Source organism: Oncorhynchus masou, chromosome 24 (assembly GCF_036934945.1).
Source record: "Oncorhynchus masou masou isolate Uvic2021 chromosome 24, UVic_Omas_1.1, whole genome shotgun sequence".
NCBI lineage: Eukaryota > Metazoa > Chordata > Actinopteri > Salmoniformes > Salmonidae > Oncorhynchus > Oncorhynchus masou.
The window spans coordinates 62,362,412-62,384,618 of record NC_088235.1 but is presented as its reverse complement, the minus strand read 5'-3'; the positions used below and the strand labels follow the sequence as shown (position 1 = coordinate 62,384,618).

The window sequence follows — 22,207 nt, the reverse complement described above, 5'->3', positions numbered from 1 at the left end:
GGAGACTGGCTAGGCCACTCCAGGACCTTGAAATGCTTCTTACGAAGCCACTCCTTCGTTGCCCGGGCGGTGTGTTTGGGATCATTGCCATGCTGAAAGACCCCGCCACGTTTCATCTTCAATGCCCTTGCTGATGGAAGGAGGTTTTCACTCAAAATCTCACGATACATGGCCGCATTGATTCTTTCCTTTACATGGATCAGTCATCCTGGTCCCTTTGCAGAAAAACAGCCCCAAAGCATGATGTTTCCAGCCCCATGCTTCACAGTAGGTTTGGATGCAACACAGCATTCTTTGTCCTTCAAGCACGACGAGTTGAGTTTTTACCAAAAAGTTATATTTTGGTTTCATCTGACCATATGACATTCTCCCAATCTTCTTCTGGATCATCCAAATGCTCTCTAGCAAACTTCAGACTGGCCTGGACATGTACTGGCTTAAGCAGGGGAACACGTCTGGCACTGCAGGATTTGAGTCCCTGGCGGCATAGTGTGTTACTGATGGTAGGCTTTGTTAATTTGGTCCCAGCTCTCTGCAGGTCATTCACTAGGTCCCCCGTGTGGTTCTGGAATTTTTGTTCACCGTTCTTGTGATCATTTTGACCCCACGGGGTGAGATCTTGCGTGGAGCCCCAGATCGAGGGAGATTATCAGTGGTCTTGTATGTCTTCCATTTCCTAATAATTGCTCCTACAGTTGATTTCTTCAAACCAAGCTGCTTACCTATTGCATATTCAGTCTTCCCAGCCTGGTGCAGGTCTACAATTTTGTTTCTGGTGTCCTTTGACAGCTCTTTGGTCTTGGCCATAGTGGAGTTTGGAGTGTGACTGTTTGAGGTTGTGGACAGGTGTCTTTTATACTGATAACAAGTTCAAACATGTGCCATTAATACAGGTAACAAGTGGAGGACAGAGGAACCTCTTAAAGAAGAAGTTACAGGTCTGTGACAGCCAGAAATCTTGCTTGTTTGTAGGTGACCAAATACTTATTTTCCTCCATAATTTGCAAATAAATTCATTAAAAATCCTACAATGTGATTTTCTGGATTTTTTTTCTCATTTTGTCTGTCATAGTTGAAGTGTACCTATGATGAAAATTACAGGCCTCTCATCTTTTTAAGTGGGAGAACTTGCACAATTGGTGGCTGACTAAATACTTTTTTGCCCCACTGTACATACACATACAGGTAACTGCCAAAATAAAGGAAACACCAACATGAAATGTCTTAGTAGGGTGTTGGGCCATCACGAGCCAGAACAGCTTCAATGCCCTTGGCATAGGTTCTACAAGTGTCTGGAACTCTATTGGAGGGATGCGACAGCATTCGTCAATGACAAATTCCATCATTTGGTATTTTGTTGATGGTGGTGGAAAACATTGTCTCAGGTGCCGCTCCAGAATCTCCCATAAGTGTTTAATTGGGTTGAGATCTGGAGACTGAGACAGCCATGGCATATGGTTTACATTATTTTCATGCTCATTAAACCATTCAGTGACCACTCGTGCCCTGTGGATGGGGGCATTGTAATCCTATGGGGGCATAGCCATGGTTGCCAAAATAATGGCCTGCCAAGCATTTTTGTACATGACCTTAAGCATGATGAGATGTTAATTGCGTAACTAATTGTTCATGTTAATTGCTTAATTAGGAATCACTTCTTGTAGCCCTCATTTACTCATGTTTCCATTATTTTGGCAGTTACCTGTACATATCACATGCTACTTAGGTCACATATTATTACTGAATTCTCAATTTGACGACATGGGTTTCAAGGAAATTAAATGCTATGGAATGGGATAGTTTACATTGTGGGAACACATAGAACTAGTAAAGCATCACATCTTGACAGAGAACAGTGGTGTCCTTTGTTCATATGCATGCTATAAATTTGACCCACTTTGACAGATAATGAGCCCAGGACTATATGGTGAGATTCAAGCCATCACCCAGCACGTCTCCTCTCTGATGTGATGAAATGTATCAATTCCAGTGTTGGTAAAACAAAAGGTAAAATAATTGCATCGAACATGAATCTCCATTTTGAGCATGTGGTTGCAAATATATGATAATCAATGGTATATAGCCAGTAGCTCAATAATCAAAACATGATATAATCTTTAAAACAGAACAATATGCAGAAGAATATTCCATACCCTCAAATGCTTGAGTAACTAGAAACACCAGGCAATATGCTGTATAATCATCACCTCAGTCTCATCCCAATGTGTCTAGCTACCTCCTCTCCCTTCCAGATCCAGGGTACAGTAATCGGGACTCTGGTCACAGTGTGGTAAAATCAAAATTCCACAGCATCACAGACGGTGCTGGGTAAGCCCGTCAGTCAGCCGTAGCACCACAGCCTTCTGGGCACCAAACGTGCAGACTCTGCAACAGCTGGCCCCCACAGCCCACTCACTGAGGGCACCTGTAAGCGGTGCTTTGGCACACCCCGCTTGTGATAGCACAGCCGGTGTGCAGTGCCAACAGCTACAGCTGGCAGGATGGACGGACTGGTCATGAGAGAGTCTTGCACATCCCTATGGAGCCGTGAGATGTTGCCAACAATTTGTCAGTGAGATCCGCTATTGGTTCCTTGATTTGTCGCTAGAAGTGATGTTTTGCTTTTGCACCAATTTGCTTTGCTGCGGTCCCCAACGAAGTGTTTTCACACCCTCTTCCACTGCACTGCCTGTGTTCACATGAGCAAACTAGGTGAAAAATCTGTCGATGTGCCCTTGAGCAAGGCACTTAACCCTAATTGATCCTGTGAGTCGCTTTGGATTAGAGTGTCTGTTAAATGATTAAAATGTAAAAATTTTACATTTTGAGAGCAGAACCTTGAAAACAGAAACCTGGCAAAACAAAACAGGGAAAATGGAATTTGGGAAAAAACTAAACGGAATCAGGCAACAAATAAATGGGATTTTATAGGATCCTATTTATGATATGATGTACACTGAGCATACCAAACATTAGGAACACCTTCCTAAGATTGAGTTGCACTCACCCCTTTACCGTCATAACAGCCTCAATTCGTCGGAGCATGGACTCTACAAATTGTAGGAAGCGTTCCACAAAGACGCTGGCCCATGTTGACTCCAATGCTTCTCGCAGTTGTGTCAAGTTGGGTTGATGTCCTTTGGGTGGTAGAGCATTCTTGATACACACGGGAAATTGTTGAGCGTGAAACAGCGTTGCCATTCTTGACACAAACCAGTGCGCCTGGCACCTACTACCATACCCTGTTTAAAGGCATTTACATTTTTTGTCTTGCCCATTTCACCCTCTGAATGGCACACATACACACTACATGTCTCGATTCTCTCAAGGCTTCAAAATCCTTATTTAACCTTTCTCCTCCCCTTCATCTACACGAATTGAAATGGATTTGACACATGACATCAATACGGGATCATAGCATTCACCTGGATTAATCTGGGTCAGTCTATGTCATGTTTTGTACACTCAGTGTATATTCTACTATATATTACAAATATTAAGACATTTACTCAGGCAATTGATGTTAAGTGCAGTGTCTTGAAAGTGGAAGCAGTCAACATTTGATTTGGGCTAGCATTAACAACAAGAGCTCCTTGAGCTTTACCCTAGCCCCCGTGGCTGTCCCCTTGCACTGTCCCTTCCACAGCGCAGGCAGGGTCATTCTCATGATGACAGCCATTATGGCTCAGGGGAGGACAAACAGAACAATTCCCAGCAGCAGATGGCTTACTTACAGTTTCTCCAGGACTGTCAGGCCAAAGAAGGAGGCATTTTTCAGCAGTGAGATCTTGTTGTTACTGAGGATCCTGTGGACAGAAGAGTGGAAAGGTTGACTGTGAGATGGTGAGCCTTTCGACATATTAGTAGACTTATTAGTAGATATCACAAAAATACAGACAAATGTCCAATAAACTATGCATCCTGTCAATAACTTGGTGAGAGATAGAAATGTATCTCTGATTTAATCTGGCCTTAAATGTCCCGTCTTGGATGCATTTTTTTGGTCTTATTTATGGATTTTTGTGGCTATTGTTTGCCATTTTTGATGGCTAGGAAATATAACCTCATTGAAGACCGAATGCGGCCCCAGGGGCAAAACTTGTTTGACCCCCCTGATCTACAGCTACCACTATGAACCGCAAACAAGTCAATGATGTGCATGTGCTCAACAGGTACAGTATAGACAATAAATACATATTTGCCCCAGGACTCTATGTGGATATACATTTCTGTTCTTGTTGAAGTATATTTAAAGGGTAAAGTAGTGCTTTATTTTAAAAGAATCTGGGGGAAAGGGTCTTGAGTATTTATCTTGTAATATGGGTATTTGTTTGTGTATCAAGGATGGTTAAAAACATTAATTCAAGACTCTCTGCAAAGCCTCTTAGCAGAACATACCCAATTACTCAAAAACATCAGTCATAACACACTGAGCCTCCGGAAGGAGTTCAGCTAACCACCATCACAGAAACAATTACACAAAAGCAAGGACGAATGCAGTGCACAGACACACAAATGCACATCATCCCATAGTGAAAAACAGTAGCCCATCAGTGTTGTGTCTGAAGGGTCCAGGGGGACTCGTTAGGACACAGATGGAGGGCTGTGTTACCTGCTGCTCTAGTGAAACAAACAAACATATCAGACAAAAGATAAAGTCCACCCACACAACAGTGAACAACCACTAGTCTGTGTTCAACCACACATTCACACGCACACAGACATTTACACCATGCCTGCCAACACTTTACGAACAATGAAGGATCTCGGTTCCAAGTTCTTCCATTGATTTCCACTCATGGACTTGAATACAGCAGTAAATTATTTTGACTTTAAATGCTGAGATACCTAGTTCACCCCTCTCTACTGACCCTCCTTCCCTTCAGAGCTGTAGGCTGAGTGTGTAATGATTTATGTCACGCTCATTCCTCTGCCCAGATGCACATAATTTGAAATACACCTAAAATGGCATTTTGGGGATTTCATATCTGCTAAAATATTAAATCGCTCTTGCCAGACCTTAGATCATCCTGTCGGCTGCAGGGCTGGCCTGGCGGTAAGGCCATGCAGTGCGTGATGGAGCATGGCAGTGAGTCTGCATGCAGACGGGGCCTGCTGCTTTGCATGCACCACGTTGAATGTCTCCTACTGGCACGCTCCTACAGACAGACACCCAAGGTCAAATCACTCGCTCGTCTTCCTCCTCCCCTTCCATTCTCAGGAGTAATGGCAGAGGTTTGGCAAGAGTGGTAATTAGGTTGTGTCACGAGACATCTCCTTTTGTCACCTTCTAATGCCCTAGGATTAAGCAGTGTGATCCCACAATGCATTGTGCTGAAGAGGCAAATTACTCACCAGCCTAGCGGGAGGGGGGTGGGGGGGGTTGTAGTTATTTTGGAATTGGCATGATGTGGGATACACACAGTGAAAATGTACACAAAAAAAATGTATTTTCAAAGAACATTTTGAGAGCATAAATACAGTGTATAATGGCATTAAAGACCTTTAATAGAGACTGCTGAGCAAGTTCATATTAAATCGATCAACGGAGAGACAAGCTACTGCATAGGAGCACAAGTTGAGAGTTAAAAACTGAGCATCATAAGAGTTTTGCCAGAAGTTCAAAATAAGTAGTTCACTATTTTAAAACTTGATGTTAAATGGTTCCTCATCCTGAATGTAGTATATTGACCAGGAGAAACTGAAATCCATGGTTCTGTTTTTTTTAAGCAGCCACTACAAACTAGACCAATTTGCATACCGCCTCGAAAGAGCCACAGACAATACACTCAACATTGCTCTACACACTGCCCTATCCCAACTGGACAAGAGGAATACCTATGTAAGAATGCTGTTAATTGACTACAGCTCAGCACTCAACACCATAGTACCATCCAAGCTCATCGTTAAGCTTGAGGCCCTGGGTCTGAACCCCGCCCTATGCAAATGGGTCCTGGACTTCTTGACGGGCCGCCCCCAGGTGGTGAAGGTAAGAAACAACACCTCCACTTTGCTGACCCTCGCCACAGGAGCCCCACAAGGATGCGTGCTCATCCCCCTCCTGTACTCCCTGTTTACCCACAACTGCATGGCCACGCACGCCTCCTACTCAATAATCAAGTTTGCAGACGACACAACAGTAGTAGGCAATGACGAGACAGCCTACAGAGAGGTGAGGGTCCTGGGAGTGTGATGCCAGGAAAATAACCTCTTACTCAATGTAGAAAAAAACAAAAGGAGCTGATAGTGGACTTCAGGAAACAGCAGAGGGAGCACACACCTATTCACATCGACGGGACCGTAGTGGAACAGGTGGAAAGCTTCAAGTTCCTCGCCGTACATATCACTGATGATCTGAAATGGTTCACACACCACCAGTGCCTTCACCACTCAGGAGGCTGAAGACATTTGGCTGCACCTTAGAGGCTGCTGCCCCCTTTACATAGACTTGACATCACTGGCCACTTTAATAATGTTTACATATTTTTGCTTTACTCATCTCATATGTATATAGGTCTCATCACATAGGTATATAGTTTTCTGTACAGCACTTTGAGATATCAGCTGATGTAAGAAGAGCTATATAAATAAATTTGATTTATATACACACTGTATTCTATTCTACTGTATTTAGTCTATTCCACTCCGACATTGCTCATCCTAATATTTATATAATCATTAATATTTTTTTTTTACTTTTAGGTTGTGTGTGTATTGTGTGTATTGTTAGATATTATTGCACAAGCATTTCGCTACACCCACAATAACATCTGCATGTGATGAATAACATTTGATTTGATTTCTCACATCCTCCCTGTACAGGCAGAACACCCTTCTGAAGGGCAGGCAACCAGTGGCATGTATTCATGGATGCCAAGGGAAGCCAGACTTCCCAAAATATTTTACATTAATTTATCATTTGTATTTTTTTATTGGTTTCTTTCGTCTCTCTGTGTTTTCATAATTTTCTTTCAATTCGTAAGTGACTTTAGATCACCCGAGAGAAATCGCCCGAGCGAGGGAAACAGCCCCCTCTGTCTCAGTATGTGTAGCCCAAGGATGTGATTCTGTCTGGACAAAAAGACTAGGCCATGCCTCCGTAGCATTTGATTGATTGATGCCAGCAAGCATTTGGCCTCCCTTTGGCAAATCAGCGTTGAGCTGAGCTCAACTGTTGGTAGTCCTGGCGCAAAACCACCCACCAAGGGAGGCCAGTTTTGATTTGGCTTCACTCCAATAAAATCACATCAAAAGCAAAACGTATTTGTCAGAAAAACATGTCTTTTTCTGGTCTGCTTGTGTTGTCCCACAGTAGCTAGATACATCGGCCCTTTCCTAAGCAAAGGATGGAGATGGGGAATTGGTCTTAATTCTCTGTACAGGACAATGACAGAGATTGTAATCTAACCATAAATTTGTATATTGTGCCACTGGCCTGAGACGATTGAAGTTCAGTATGTAGTCTCGTATGCTCACGTTAGCTGGTTCATTCTTGCCCTTGCGAGGAAGTCAGGCTAGCAATCATTGTAGACAGGTAGCCTTTGACAACAAAAACTAAAAAGTGTGTACTACTGTATGACACAGTCATAGACCGTTTTGTCAACATGAAAGAGAGGAGGATGGCAACTAGTCTACATGTACGGCGAGTCAAGAGTTGTTTTCTTGCGCACACACGCACACACAAACAGAAAACAGTACCATGGACTGCCACATGACAATTTGTTAAATTGGACTAAATTGTTTTTGGTATTTTTAAGATTGTTTTCACTGTATTAAACAAAGGATATATAGTCTAGTTGATTTCATGAAGCTTAAATGTTTAAATTTGAAATGGTGCTTTTGTGGTGACTTGCAGTAATTCTGTGGTTCTAAATCAGTAGTTGTTTAGTAAACTTTCGGAAAAACATGAACCTACATGACCACGCTGTAGGTCAGGTAACTGTTCGTTACACGCAATGTTTTCATTGTGGAATTCAAAGCACAGATGTTGCTCTACGGTTTTGTGATGAAACAAATGTACACTACCTTTCAAAATTTTGGGTCACTTACAAATGTCCTTGTTTTCCAAAGAAATAACATCAAATTGATCAGAAATTGTTATTGTTGGAAATTACTATTGTAGCTGTAAAAAGCTGATTTTTAAATGGAATATCTACAGTATTTAGGCGTACAGAGGTCCATTATCAGCAACCATCACTGCTGTGTTCTAATGGCATGTTGTGTTAGCTAATCCAAGTTTATCATTTTTAAAAGGCTAATTGATCAATAGAAAACCCTTTTGCAATTATGTTAGCACAGCTGAAAACTGTTGTTGTGATTAAAGAAGCACTAAAACTGTCATTCTTTAGATCAGTTGAGTATCTGGAGCATCAGCATTTGTGAGTTTGATTACAGGCTTTCTTCTGAAACTTGTCAGTCTATTCTTGTTCTGAGAAATTAAGACTATTCCATGCAGAAACAGACGCCTCAAGTCCTCAACTGGCAGCTTCATTAAATAGTACCCGCAAAACACCAGTCTCAACGTCAACAGTGAAGAGGTGACTCCGGTATGCTGGCCTTCTAGGAAGAGCTCCTCTGTCCAGCATTTGTGTTCTTTTACCCATCTTAATCTATTATTTTTATTGGCCAGTCTGAGATATGGCTTTTTCTTTGCAACTCTGCCTAGAAGGCCAGCACCCCGGAGTCGCCTCTTCACTGTTGAAGTTGAGGCTGGTGTTTTGGGGATACTATTTAACAATGTTACCGTTATTTGGTTATACCTTCCTTAATGATATCACAAAACAACAACTTATTTGACATGATTATTGTTTAGAGCCCCATGAACCATTTACCACATTATTTACGTTAGAAATATTGTTTCAATGTCCAACCTTGTGATGTTACAGTTCTGCAAAATCTCTCTCTGTTGTAACAAAGGGATTTTTAACTTCCATTTCTGCAGAGTGGGAGAAAGTGTTGCTGCCAGGTATTTATGACCGTCATAAAACTGGCCAACTCCTCTGTCATTGCCAACAAAGGGTATATAACAAAGTATTGAGATAAACTTTTGTTATTGACCAAATACTTATTTTCCACCATAATTTGCAAATAAATTCATTAAAAATCCTACAATGTGATTTTCTGGATTTTTTTTCTCATTTTGTCTGTCATAGTTGAAGTGTACCTATGATGAAAATGAAAGGCCTCTCTCATATTTTTAAGTGGGAGAACTTGCACAATTGGTGGCTGACAAAACTTTTTGCCCCACTGTATACAATACCAGTCACAAGGTTGGACACACCTACTCACTCAGGGTTTCTCTTTATATTTCTATTTTATACATTGTAGAATAATAGTGAATACATCAACACTGTGAAATAACGCATATGGTATCATGTAGTAACCAAAAAGAAGTGTTAAACAAATCAAAATGGATTTTATATTTGAGATTTTTCAAAGTAGCCACCCTTTACCTTGATGATAGCTTTGCAAACACTTGGCAATCTCTCAACCACCTTCACCTGGAATGGGTTTTCCAACAGTCTTGAAGGAGTTCCCACATAAGCTAAGCACATGTTGGCTGCTTTTCCTTAACTCTGCAGTCCAACTCATCCCAAATCATCTCAATTGGGTTAAGGTCGGGTGATTGTGGAGGCCAGGTCATCTGATGCAGCACTCCATCACTCTCCTTCTTGGTCAAATAACCTTTACATAGCCTGGAGGTGTGTTAGATCATTGTTCTGTTAAAAACAAATGATAGTCCCACTAAGCATCACCTGGATGGGATGGCGTATTGCTGAAGAATGCTGTGGTAGCCATGCTGGTTAAGTGTGCCTTGAATTCTAAATAAATCACCAACAGTGTCACCAGCAAAGCACCCCCACACCATCACATATCCTCCTCGATGCCTCATGGTGGGAACCACACATGCAGAGATCAAACGTTCTCGTACTCAGAGTCTCACAAAGCCTCGGCAGTTCGAACCAAAAATCTCAAATTTGCACTCATCAGACCAAAAGACAGATGTCCACCGGTCTAATGTCCATTTCACGTGGTTCTTGGCCCAAGCAAGTCTCTTCTTATTATTCTTGTCCTTTAGTAGTGGCTTCTTTGCAGCAATTCGACCATGAAGGTGTGATTCACACAGTCTCCTCTAAACAGTTGCTGTTGAGATGTGTCTGTTACTTGAACTCGGTGAAGCACTTATTTGGGCTGCATGTTCTGAGGCTGGTAACTAATGAACATATCCTCTGCAGCAGAGGTAACTCTGGGTCTTCCTTTCCTGTGGTGGTCCTTATGAGAGCCAGTTTCATTATAACGCTGGATGGTTTTTGTGACTGCACTTGAACAAACTTTCAAAGTTCTTGAAATGTTCCGGATTGACAGACCTTCATGTCTTAAAGTAATGATAGACTGTCACTTCTCTTTGCTTATTTGAGCTGTTCTTGCCAGAATATGGACTTGGTATTTTACCAAATAGGAATATATTCTGTATACCACCCCTACCTTGTCACAACACAACTGATTGGCTCAAAATGGAAAGAAATTCCATTCCATCAAGGCAAAGGGTGGCAACTTTGAAGAATCTCTGTTTTGGTTACTACATGATTCCTTATGTGTTATTTCATAGTTTTGATGTCTTCACTATTATTCTACAATGTAGAAAATAGTGCAAATAAAGAAAAGCCCTTGAATGAGTAGGTGCGCAAACTTTTAACTGGTACTGTATTCCGCCACTGTGTGACGATAGTCTTTTTGTTGTCTCTGCCTTATTGTATAATGAACAAAAATATAAAACACAACATGTAAAGTGTTGGTTCCATGTTTCATGAGCTGAAATAAAAGATCCCAGAGAAAAGTACAAAAAGCTTTTTCTCTCAACTTTTGTGTAGAAATTTGTTTACATCCCTTTTCCAATATAATCCATCCACCTGACAGGTGTGGTATGTCAAGAAGCTGATTAAACAGCATTATCATAACACAGAAGCACCTTGTGCTGAGAACAGTAAAAGGCCACTCTAAAATGTGAAGTTTTGTCACACAACAAAATGGCACAGATGTTTCAGGTTTCAGAAAGTGTGCAATTGGCATGCTGACTGCAGGAATATCTACCAGAGCTGTTGCCAGATAATTTAATGTTAATTACTCTACCATAAGCTGCCTCCAACGTTATTTTAGAGAATTTTGCAGTATGTCCAAACGGCCTCACAACCGCAGACCACGTATAACCATGCAAACCTATGACCTCCACATCCGGCTTCTTCACCTGCGGGATTGTCTGAGACCAGCCCCCTGGACAGCTGATGAAACTGAGAAGCATTTCTGGCTGTAATAAAGCCCTTTTGTGGGGGAAAAAACTCATTCTGATTGTCAGGGCCTGGCTCCCAAGTGGGTGGGCCTATGCCCTCCCAGTCTCACCTAAGCTGTGCCCCTGCCCAGTCATGTGAAATCCATAGATTAGGCCAAAATTAATTTATTTCAATTGACTGATTTCCTTTATTAACTGCAACTCAGTAAAATTGTTGAAATCGTTGCATGATGCATTTATATTTTTGTTCAGTATATATCACGGTGGCATAAGAATGAATGGGTTATAGAGCAAACAACGCAATTACCACAACATAATTTTAATATGGCTTTTTTCCAGGCAGCTTCCTCTGTGATTTTACCCATGCACCACTAATGCAAGCAGCCTCTGTTTGTGCAAACTCAAGCGTGTCCCGCGCTGTGTATGCAGAGGAAACCAGCTCCTCGGCAATCCCCACATACCTCTCTTAGGCCTCTGCACAACGTCCAGGAAATCAGAGGCAAAACATAATTGAACATTATGTAAACAGCGCATGACTAAATTCTAGAGTGTCCTTCCAACTTTCTATTTACAATATCAATTATGTTCTCCTAGGATAAGCTGCTTTCAGGGGAACGGACAAATTAAATATTGTCTGGCTGGGCCGGAACAAATGGTGTATGTCATCACTCTCTGCATGTGTTTCTCTGATTAGCACTAACATGCAGAGGGTTAGGCCCTGTGAACCGCAAGAGGACACGCACACCTGCACACACGCAAATACACACAGGCTGACATGGCTCATTCATACAGCGTAACACAATTTAAAACTGAATGTTTTCCTTAAAGTGGCTATCAGCAGTTGAAACAATAATAAAGTGTCCACCCTGCTCCTGTTTCAGTAAAAACCTGAGGGATGGGGCTGGAGATATGTAACCACTGTCAAATTCATAGACAGAGCTATGAATGCAAGGACTGACCAGCCATGATATCAAACATATAGTTTTAAGGCTATGTAGTGTTTGTTTACATATACTTTGTTTACAAACAATGGAGTAAAACAAGCTTATATTTTGGGTTATTATGGGGTACAACAGTTGAACTAAGCTCATGAAGTTTTTATAATTTATATTCTTCAAGAATCAATGTCAATATCATTAATTTATCATTCCAAAAATGGATGTAGCAACAGCAGATTACCTCTTTAAATGGCGCGAATTATGTTTGTTTTGAAAAAGATCCATGTCTCATTGGACTTGTGTGTTGTTCTAATTGGTTCATCTTGGTGTACAACCTCCCTATCAGCTCTTCTCCTAGAGCACAACCCTGGCTTTCATTTTTCCCTCTGACCACAGACAGCTGAGATATTTCTGTGAGGTCTAAACAGCCCTATTACAGAACGGAGACAGCCATACACCAGAGACATTCGACTGTATTATTATAAAAGTGCAGAAACAAAAATAACTTCAATTGATGTGATCCAAGACACCAATCATGGGGACCAAGTAGGGTAAAGATCACAATGTGAACTATTGCAAGCATTCAGATAGGCCTGGCCCCATGATTTCCAGGCACTTCTCTTCAAACACTGCAAACCCTCTGTTATTCTATAATATCCAGTTACTAGGCACAGCTAACCAAAATAACATATTTCATATAGACAAACATTGACCTTGGACGCAAAACAGACATTGCTCTGGAGTTCAAGTGGGTTATAGCAGAACTTCAAATAAGCCCTGCCTGACAGCTGAGCACATCTGCACATGTCGCCGCCCCACTGGACAAGGAAGGGAGTACACTGTGACCATAAAACTGTTTCCTCAAAAGGATCTGGCTTGGTTAGTGCAAATCAGTAACCTTGCAAAGCCCACATTTTTAAGGCTAATGCTGGAGGACATGGAACATTTGAAATAATCAATTCCATTTACCAAGACAAAATCACATAGTATGTCGATGGTTGAGCAACATGTGGTTTGAAATTGTTTGCAATTTGAGAGGGTGACACACAAACACACAAACGGAGAGGGCAGACTGAGTAAGTGGTGCTGCATGTGGTGTGTTGAGGACCCATGCAGTGCAGAGCCTAGAAAGAAGTTCATATGTTCCCTACGGTTTGTGCTGAGCGAATAACCATTTATTTTGGGGGGTTATTAAACAACTAATTGATTGAAGTCTTTTCAATTACTTGAATTCCATTTACTTTGGGTTCTTTGTGAGCCCAATATGCCGTTTCTCTAGGGAGTAATCAAATCGATCACAATAGATATCAAGTCAAGAACTATGTGGGACACTGGGCTGAAGGGAGTGGTAGATTTCATTAAGCAAATAACATTTCATTTGTCACATGCTTTGTAAACAACAGGTGTAGACTAACAATGAAAATATTACTTACAGGCCCTTCTCAACAATGCAGAGAGAATAAAAAAAGAGCAATAGTAGAAATCATATTTTTTTTAATAACACAAGGAATAAATACACAATGAGTAATGATAACTTGGCTATACACACAGTCATGTGTACCGAGTACATGCGCAGGGGTATGAGGTAATTGAGGTAGATATGTACAGTTGATGTCGGAAGTTTGCATACACCTTAGCCAAATACATGTAAACTCAGTTTTTCACAATTCCTGACATTTAATCCTAGTGAAAATTCCCTGTCTTAGGTCAGTTAGGATCACCACTCCATTTTAAGAATGTGAAAAGTCAGAATAATAGTAGAGAGAATTATTTATTTCATGAAGCCATTTTGCCACAACTTTGGAAGTATGCTTGGGGTCATTGTCCATTTGGAAGACCCATTTGCGACCAAGTTTTAACTTCCTGACTGATGTCTTGAGATGTTGCTTCAATATATCCACATCATTTTCCGCCCTCATGATGCCATCTATTTTGCGAAGTGTCATGCACAAAATAGATGTCCTAACCGACTTGCCAAAACTACAGTTTGTTAACAAGACATTTGCTGAGTGGTTGAAAAGCGAGTTTTCATGACTCCAACCTAAGTGCATGTAAACTTCGGACTTCATAGGTACATATACAGTTGAAGTCGGAAGTTTACATGCACTTAGGTTGGAGTCATTAAAACTCACTTTTCAACCACTCAGCAAATTTCTTGTTAACAAACTGTAGATTTGGCAAGTCGGTTCGGACATACATCTACTTAGTGCACGACACAAGTCATTTTTCCAACAATTGTTTACAGACAGATTATTTCACTTATAATTCACTGTTTCACAATTCCAGTGGGTCAGAAGTTTACACACTAAGTTGACTGTGTCTTTAATTAACCTCTCTGGGATATCCGGGACGGTAGTGTTCCACCTCAACAACAGCCAGTGAAAGTGCAGGGCGCCAAATTTAAAACAACAAAAATCTCATAATTAGAATTCCTGAAGAATACAAGTATTTTACACCATTTTAAAGATAAACTTTTCGTTAATACAACCACAGTGTCCGATTTCAAAAAGGCTTTACGGCGAAAGCACCACAAACGATTATGTTAGTTCAGAGCCAAGTCACAGAAAACACAGCCATTTTTCCAGCCAAAGAGAGGAGTCACAAAAAGCCCAAATAGAGCTAAAATTATTTGATGATCTTTGATGATCTTCATCAGATGATACTAATAGGACTTCATGATACACAACACATTTATGTTTTGATTGATAAAGTTCATTTTTATATAAAAGTTTACATTGGCGCATTACGTTCAGTAGTTCCAAAACATCCTGTGATTTTGCAGAGAGCCACATCAATTTACAGAAATGCTCATCATAAATGTTGATGAAAATATAAGTGTTATGCATGGAACTTTAGATAAACTTCTCCTTAATGCAACCTCTGTGTCATATTTCAAAAAAGATGTAGCGAAAAAGCACACCATGCAATAATCTGAGTACAGCGCTCAGACAAAAAAACAGCCAAACATATACCCGCCATGTCGTGCAGTCAACAGAAGTCAGAAATAGCATTATAAATATTCACTTACCTTTGATGATCTTCATCAGAATGCACTCCCAGGAATCCCAATTCCACAATAAATGGTTTGAATTGTTCGATAAAGCCCCTCATTTATGTCCAAATACCTCCTTGTTGTTCGCACGTTTAGTACACAATCCAAAATCACGAAGTCCATGCGAAAGTTCAGATGAAAAGTTATATTACAGTTTGTAGAAACATGTCAAAAGAAGTATAGAGTCAATCTTTAGGATGTTTTTATCATAAATCTTCAATAATGTTCCAACAGGAGAATTCCTTTGTCTGTAGACACTCTCACATGAACGCGCGTCATGAGCTCATGGCACTCTGCCAGACACCTGGCTCAAACAGCCCTTATTCGCCCCCACTTCACAGTAGAAGCATCAAACAAGGTACTAAAGACAGTTGACTTCTAGTGGAAGCCTTAGGAAGTGCAAAATGACCCCATAGACAATGTGTTTTTGATAGGGAATGAGTTGAAAAACAACAAACCTCAGATTTCTAACTTCCTGGTTGGATTTTTTTCTTAGGTTTTTGCCTGCCATATGAGTTCTGTTATACTCACAGACATCATTCAAACAGTTTTAGAATCTTCAGAGTGTTTTCTATCCAATACTACTACTAATAATAATGTGCATAATAATATGCATATATTAGCAACTGGGCCTGAGTAGCAGGCAGTTTACTCTGGGCACCTTATTCATCCAAGCTACTCAATACTGCCCCCCAGTACCAAAGAAGTTTTAAACAGCTTGGAAAATTACAGAAAATTATGTAATGGCTTTCAAAGCTTCTGAGAGGCTAATTGACATCATTTGAGTCATTCAGAGGTATACCTGTGGATGTATTTCAAGGCCTACCTTCAAACTCACTGCCTCTTTGCTTGAAATCATGGGAAAATAAAAAGAAATCAGCCAAGACCTCCACAAGTCTGGTTCATCCTTGGGAGCAATTTCCAAATGCCTGAAGGTACCATGTTCATCTGTACAAACAATAGTACGCAAGTATAGACCATGGACCACGCAGCTGTCATACCGCTCAGGAATAAGACATGTTTTGTCTCCTAGAGATGAACGTACTTTGGTGCGAAAAGTGCAAATCAATCCCAGAACAACAGCAAAGGACCTTGTGAAGATGCTTGAGGAAACAAGTACAAAACATTCTATATTCACAGTAAAATGAGTCCTATATCGACAAAACATGAAACGTCGCTCAGTAAGGAATAAGCCACTGCTCCAAAACCACCATTAAAAAACACAGCCTAGGGTTTGCAAATGTCCTCTGGTCTGATGAAACAAAAATAGAACTGTTTGGCCATAATGGCCATCGTTATGTTTTGAGGAAAAAGGGAGATGCTTGCAAGCCGAAGAACCGTGAAGCACAGGGGTGGCAGCATCATGTTGTGGGGTTGCTTGCTGCAGGAGGGAATGGTGCACTTCACAAAATAGATGGCATCATGAGGATGATCAATTCTGTGGATATATTGAAGCAACATCTCAAGACATCAGTCGGGAAGTTAAAGCTTGGTTGCAAATGGGTCTTCCAAATGGACAATGACCCCACGCATATTTCCAAAGTTGTGGCAAAATGGCTTCAGGACAACAAAGTCAAGGTATTGGAGTGGCCATCACAAAGCCCTGACCTCCATCCTATAGACAATTTGTGGGCAGAACTGAAAAAGCATGTGCGAGCAAGGAGGCTTAAAACCTGACATCTTTACACCAGCACTGTCAGGTGTTTGTGGGAAGCTTGTGGAAGGCTACCCGAAACGTTTGACCCAAGTTAAACAATGTAAAGACAATGCTACCAAATACTAATTGAGTGTCTAAACTTCTGACCCACTGGGAATGTGAGGAAATAAATCACTCTCTACTATTATTCTGACATTTCACATTCTTAAAATGAAGTGGTGATCCTAACTGACCTAAAACAGGGAATTTGTACTTGGATTAAATGTCAGGAATTGTGAAAAACTGAGTTTGAATGTATTTGGCTAAGGTGTATGTAAACTTCCGATTTCAACTGTAGGTATGGATAAAGTGACAAGGCAAAGGGATAGATAATAAACAGCAACAGCAGTGTATGTTCTGAGACAATTTGATTATTGCAAAAAGGGTCAATACAGATAATCTGGTTAGCTATTGGTTGACTATTTAACTATCTATTAAGCAGTCTTATAGCTTGGGGGTAGAAGCTGTTCAAGGTCCTGTTGGGTCCAAACTAGGGTTGTTGCGGTGACCGTATTACCTCCACACTGGCGGTCACAAGTCATGAAGGCAGTCAAATTCCACATGACCGTTGAGTCACGGTAATTAGGCTTCTCCAAGCTCTGATGCTGCTGGTTATTAGTAGCCTACCAAACTTGCTAACTGCTTGGTACTCAGCACTCTATTCCCTCCCTCTAATTATGCTGACATCAATGCAAATGTATTAAAAAATCTAATCAAACACTTCATGTTACGCAACATTTCAACTGACTATGCAATTGCGGGAGAAAACTGAGTGATGGCCGCTAATAAAAAGACGAGGCTCCCATCAGCTTTATATGAGCTAGGTCTACTATATTATTTTTCTCAACTTTCCTAATATTAAGCACATTGCTTATATTTACAACAGGAGTAAAGCCTACCTGGCCTGCATGAAAATAAACCATGGGAAAAGCGTCCTCCATTCGCTATATAAGTGCATAGATTACTTTTTTTTCCCGCTTGCCTCGGTTTTGATACAGGTGCATGATAATGGTCCATTCTAAATCAAAACAAATGTTAAAAATATATTATTTAGTATATTTAAAGACACGATTAAATCAAGAAAAGTCTGATGGGTGACAATATTAGCCTATATATATTATCACTTGTGAATGATGCCCAGCATAAGAAACAAAGCCTTTTTTTGCGACCTTTTCTCAATCATTGTCGCATTTTCTCAATCATAGTCCTTAAGTAGTCTAGCCCACATTTTTTTGCTAGTGGTTGTATTCATTTGGGATCTATCGCATCCCACAACTCTCATACTATGTTTGGAATATTTATTTCTCGCACAGAATAGGTTGACTTTTGTACAATGGGGGAATAGTAGATTTACATGGGCTAGTGCTTTTTCTGTTCATTGGGCCTCCTCATCTTGTTGGCTGATGAAAAGTAAATGAGGACAGTTCTTCCAATATCTTCAATATGCACCTCGGAATTGGATAAGGACGTGTGCAGTTGCGCCCTGGATGTGTCGGTCTTCATTTATAGCCTGTGAGAAAGACCCGTGAAGGAGAGCCATGTGAATGAGGGCTTCCGATTGCGCAGCACACTCAGGGAGAAGGGCACGACGTAGCACTCCGGGCCACAAAAGGCATGGATTTGTTTAGGGACACAGCCACAAAGGCGATGCCACCGTGAAATGTTAGGCATTATCAAGTGCTTGTCAAATGGTGAATGAGAGACTATAGGAGTGTGTACAGCCTGAGCAAAAAACAAAGCAGAGCTCATGGCTTTCAAGCAACGTTTTTCAAATCATCATTTGAATCTCATCATGCAGCCTTACAATGTATTAAGAATCCAACCGTATAGCCCAATGCTTGTAGAACAACTAAAGTTACAGTAATAATTATAAATTAAGCATATAGGAGTACCTATTTCTTCGTTAACTGCTCAACACAAAATAGGTGCACGCGCACACTCCAAACCGCTTGGGGAAAATGTGTATATTTTATTCAGCTTTGCTCAATTATATTCTTCCTACTATAAAGCCAAGGAATTATAAGCAAATCTTGTCTGCTAAATGAACTAGTGTAGCCCACAGCCATTTGGCATAGCCGCATTAGGACCTAACATAAGGACCTAACATAACTCACAGTATGCTATTCTTTTCTTCTGAAATAGACTACATTTTCTTCATATCATGCTTCTAAATAATGGATTTATTGTGAAGGTGTAGGCTATATTACTTGGATTTATTAGACTTTTTTAAATGGCTGTGTGGAAGCCAGGAGATGTTAAATGTGTTTATGTTGATTAAGGTCAATTACTGTGAGACCAACAGCTACTGACAATCAAGACTGACAAAATTTTGTGACCGCCACAGCCCTAGTCCAGACTTAATGCAAAACAAGCCCAATGCGTTTCTATGGGCCTATTTTGGACTGCGCTTGTCGCCTGCCTTCTCAACTTTTCTTAGGGCGAAGACATGAGCATCTCGTCATTATACAGATCTCTGGAAGGACACACTCCTATGCCTGCTACGTTAACTTATTAGATACACACAGACAGCATGAGAGAGAAATGTACACAACACTATGATGAGAGGGTCAGAGACAGTTTGTGACAGAATGCCTTATCTACTTTGAAGAAATAGTCAAATAATTCTTCCAGACAGCTCTGCAGCATACTTAGGCAGGCTAGCTAAACGGGAAGACTAAAGACTACAGTATGCGGAGCACATAGATAACATTAGATGGTCTGGCTAGCTGACTGCTACTGCCTGAGCAGCGATTACATGATGACTTAAAGGAATGAAAAATAATAAAGTAATTAAATACATACAAAGTAATATACAGAACTGCAATATTTTATTATTTCATAGTAATTTCTTATTTTTCTATTTATCTGTAGGGCTGGGCGGTACACTGTATTTACGTTACAGCCTTATTCTAAAATGTATTAAACGGTTTTTTTCCACTCCCTCAATCTACACACAATACACCATAATGACAAAGCGAAAACAGGTTCTTAGACAAATGCAAAAAATATTACATTTACATACGTATTTAGACTCAGTTCTTTGTTGAAGCACCTTTAGAAGTGATTATAGCCTTTAGTCTTCTTGGGTATGATGCTACAAGCTTGGCACACCTGTATTTGGGGAGTTTCTCCCATTCTTCTCTGCAGATCCTCTCTAGTTCTGTCAGGTTAGATGGGGAGTGTTGTTGCACAGTTATTTTCAGGTCTCTCCAGATATGTTTGATCGGGTTCAAGTCCGGGCTCTGGCTAGGCCACTCAAGGACATTCAGAGACTTGTCCCGAAGCTACTCCTACATTGTCTTGGCTGTGCGCTTAGGCTCCATTCATCTTTGCCTCGATCCTGACAAGTCTTCGAGTCCCTTCTGTTGAAAAGCATCCCCACAGCATGATGTTGCCACTACCATGCTTCACCGTAGGGATGGTTCCAGGTTTCCTCCAGACATGACACTTGGCATTCAGGCCAAAGAGTTCTTGGCTTCATCAGACCAGAGAATCTTGTTTCTCATAGTCTGAAAGTCCTTTAGGTGCCTGTCACGTGTCTTTTACTGAGGAGTGGCTTTCGTCTGGCCACTCGACCAAAAAGGACTGATTGGTGGAGTGCTGCAGAGATGGTTGTCCTTCTGGAAGGTTCTCCCATCTCCACAGAGGAACTCTAGAGCTCTGTCAGAGTGACCATTGGGTTCTTGGTCACCTCCCTGACCAAATCCCTTCTCCCTGATTGGTCAGTTTGGCCAGGTGGCCAGCTCTAGGAAGAGTCTTGGTGGCTCCAAACTTCATCCATTTAAAAATGATGGAGGCCACTGTGTTCTTGGGGACCTTCAACACTGCAGACATTTTTTGGTACCCTTCCCCAGATTTGTGCCTCGATACAATCCTGTGTCGGAGCTCTAAGGACAATTCCTTCGACCTGATGGCTTGGTTTTTGCTCTGACATGCACTGTCAACTGTGGGACAGACAGGTGTGTGCCATTCCAAATCATGTCCAATCAATTGAATTTACCACAGGTGGACTCCAATCAAGTATGAATCCATTTTAAAATATGGCTGTAACGTAACAAAATGTGGAAAAAGTCAATGGAATACTGAATACTTTCCTAAGGCACTGTACCATTATTGATGCACAGATCGGTTTGGGTTTTTACTTTACCTTCGATAACGGTATTTGAATGTTCGGTTTGTTAAATGTGATACCCCGTGTGTAAAGTCCATTTTTATAGTTTACTTCGCTACTTGAGTCATCTCTCACCACTCTCTCTCTCTCTCTATGCCGCTTTCCACACAGACCTCGTCCCGCCCCCACTCATGGACAACATTTGTTGTTCCTGGACCACAAGACACTTGCATTCAGTCTGCATGGTCAATGCAGCACATGCAACAATTTTTGATGACAACGATGCTGTTTTCTCTTTGCTTCTTTGCATTCTATAATTGCACTATTAGTTTGTGTTTCTTACTGCAAACAGCTAGTTTGTCTTTTCTTAGCAAGTTGAGCCTAAATCTTGTTAGCAGCTAATGCTAATCATTAGTTAGCTGGCTAGATAGCTAATAAATGTACTGAGTCAGAGCAAAAGTAATTTGCCTCTACAGCCTGATAATGATGGTGTAGACCTAAATCAGCATTTAGTTTGTGCAACAGTATCTTCTAAATCAAAGGAATACGTGAAGCATGAATACGTTACCTACTTAAAATAGCTAAGAGAAAACATAAAATGTAGCCAAAGATCATAGGGTCAACACTTTGGTTCCTACCCTGTCACAATAACTCCTCCCTGGCATTTTCATTCGTTGTCATGTCAAACACTGTATTCAAAGTGCCCACTAGTATATTCTAATTCGAATTATTATAATAATATAGCTAATCATAATAATAATTCCATTTCCATGATTCCAACAGTTCACCCAAGTGTGTTGCTCTAAATCGCAAGTTAAATCACAATTGCAACATCTGGTTAAATATAAGGTCGAGATTGTTTGCCCATATCATGCAGCCCCAGGTGTCAGTGTGGAAATGATCTCAAATGAGTGCCTGAAATGCACAAAAAAATGGGATTGAATTTGAATTGCATAAAACAAATCAGAATGGAGAAAGAACCATTGACATCACTTAGAATGTATGTGTTTCCACCCTAGGTTCTCACACCACTCAAAGCAAATGAATAACTTTTATTATTCAAAAACATAAAATACCGTCCAATTGTTATAAAAATACAGTGATATGACATGTTGGCCATATC

The 22,207-nt window shown here is 40.7% G+C and overlaps 1 protein-coding gene across 1 annotated transcript in view; it reads right to left on the bottom strand.

Moving 5' to 3' along the window:
* Positions 1 to 22,207, bottom strand: part of LOC135512444 (adhesion G protein-coupled receptor A3-like) — a 268,454-nt gene that overhangs the window by 240,640 nt on the left and 5,607 nt on the right. Inside the window, exon 2 of the mRNA XM_064934473.1 lies at positions 3,735 to 3,806. Coding sequence (XP_064790545.1) covers positions 3,735 to 3,806 — 72 coding nt within the window. The remainder of the gene's footprint in view (positions 1 to 3,734; positions 3,807 to 22,207) is intronic.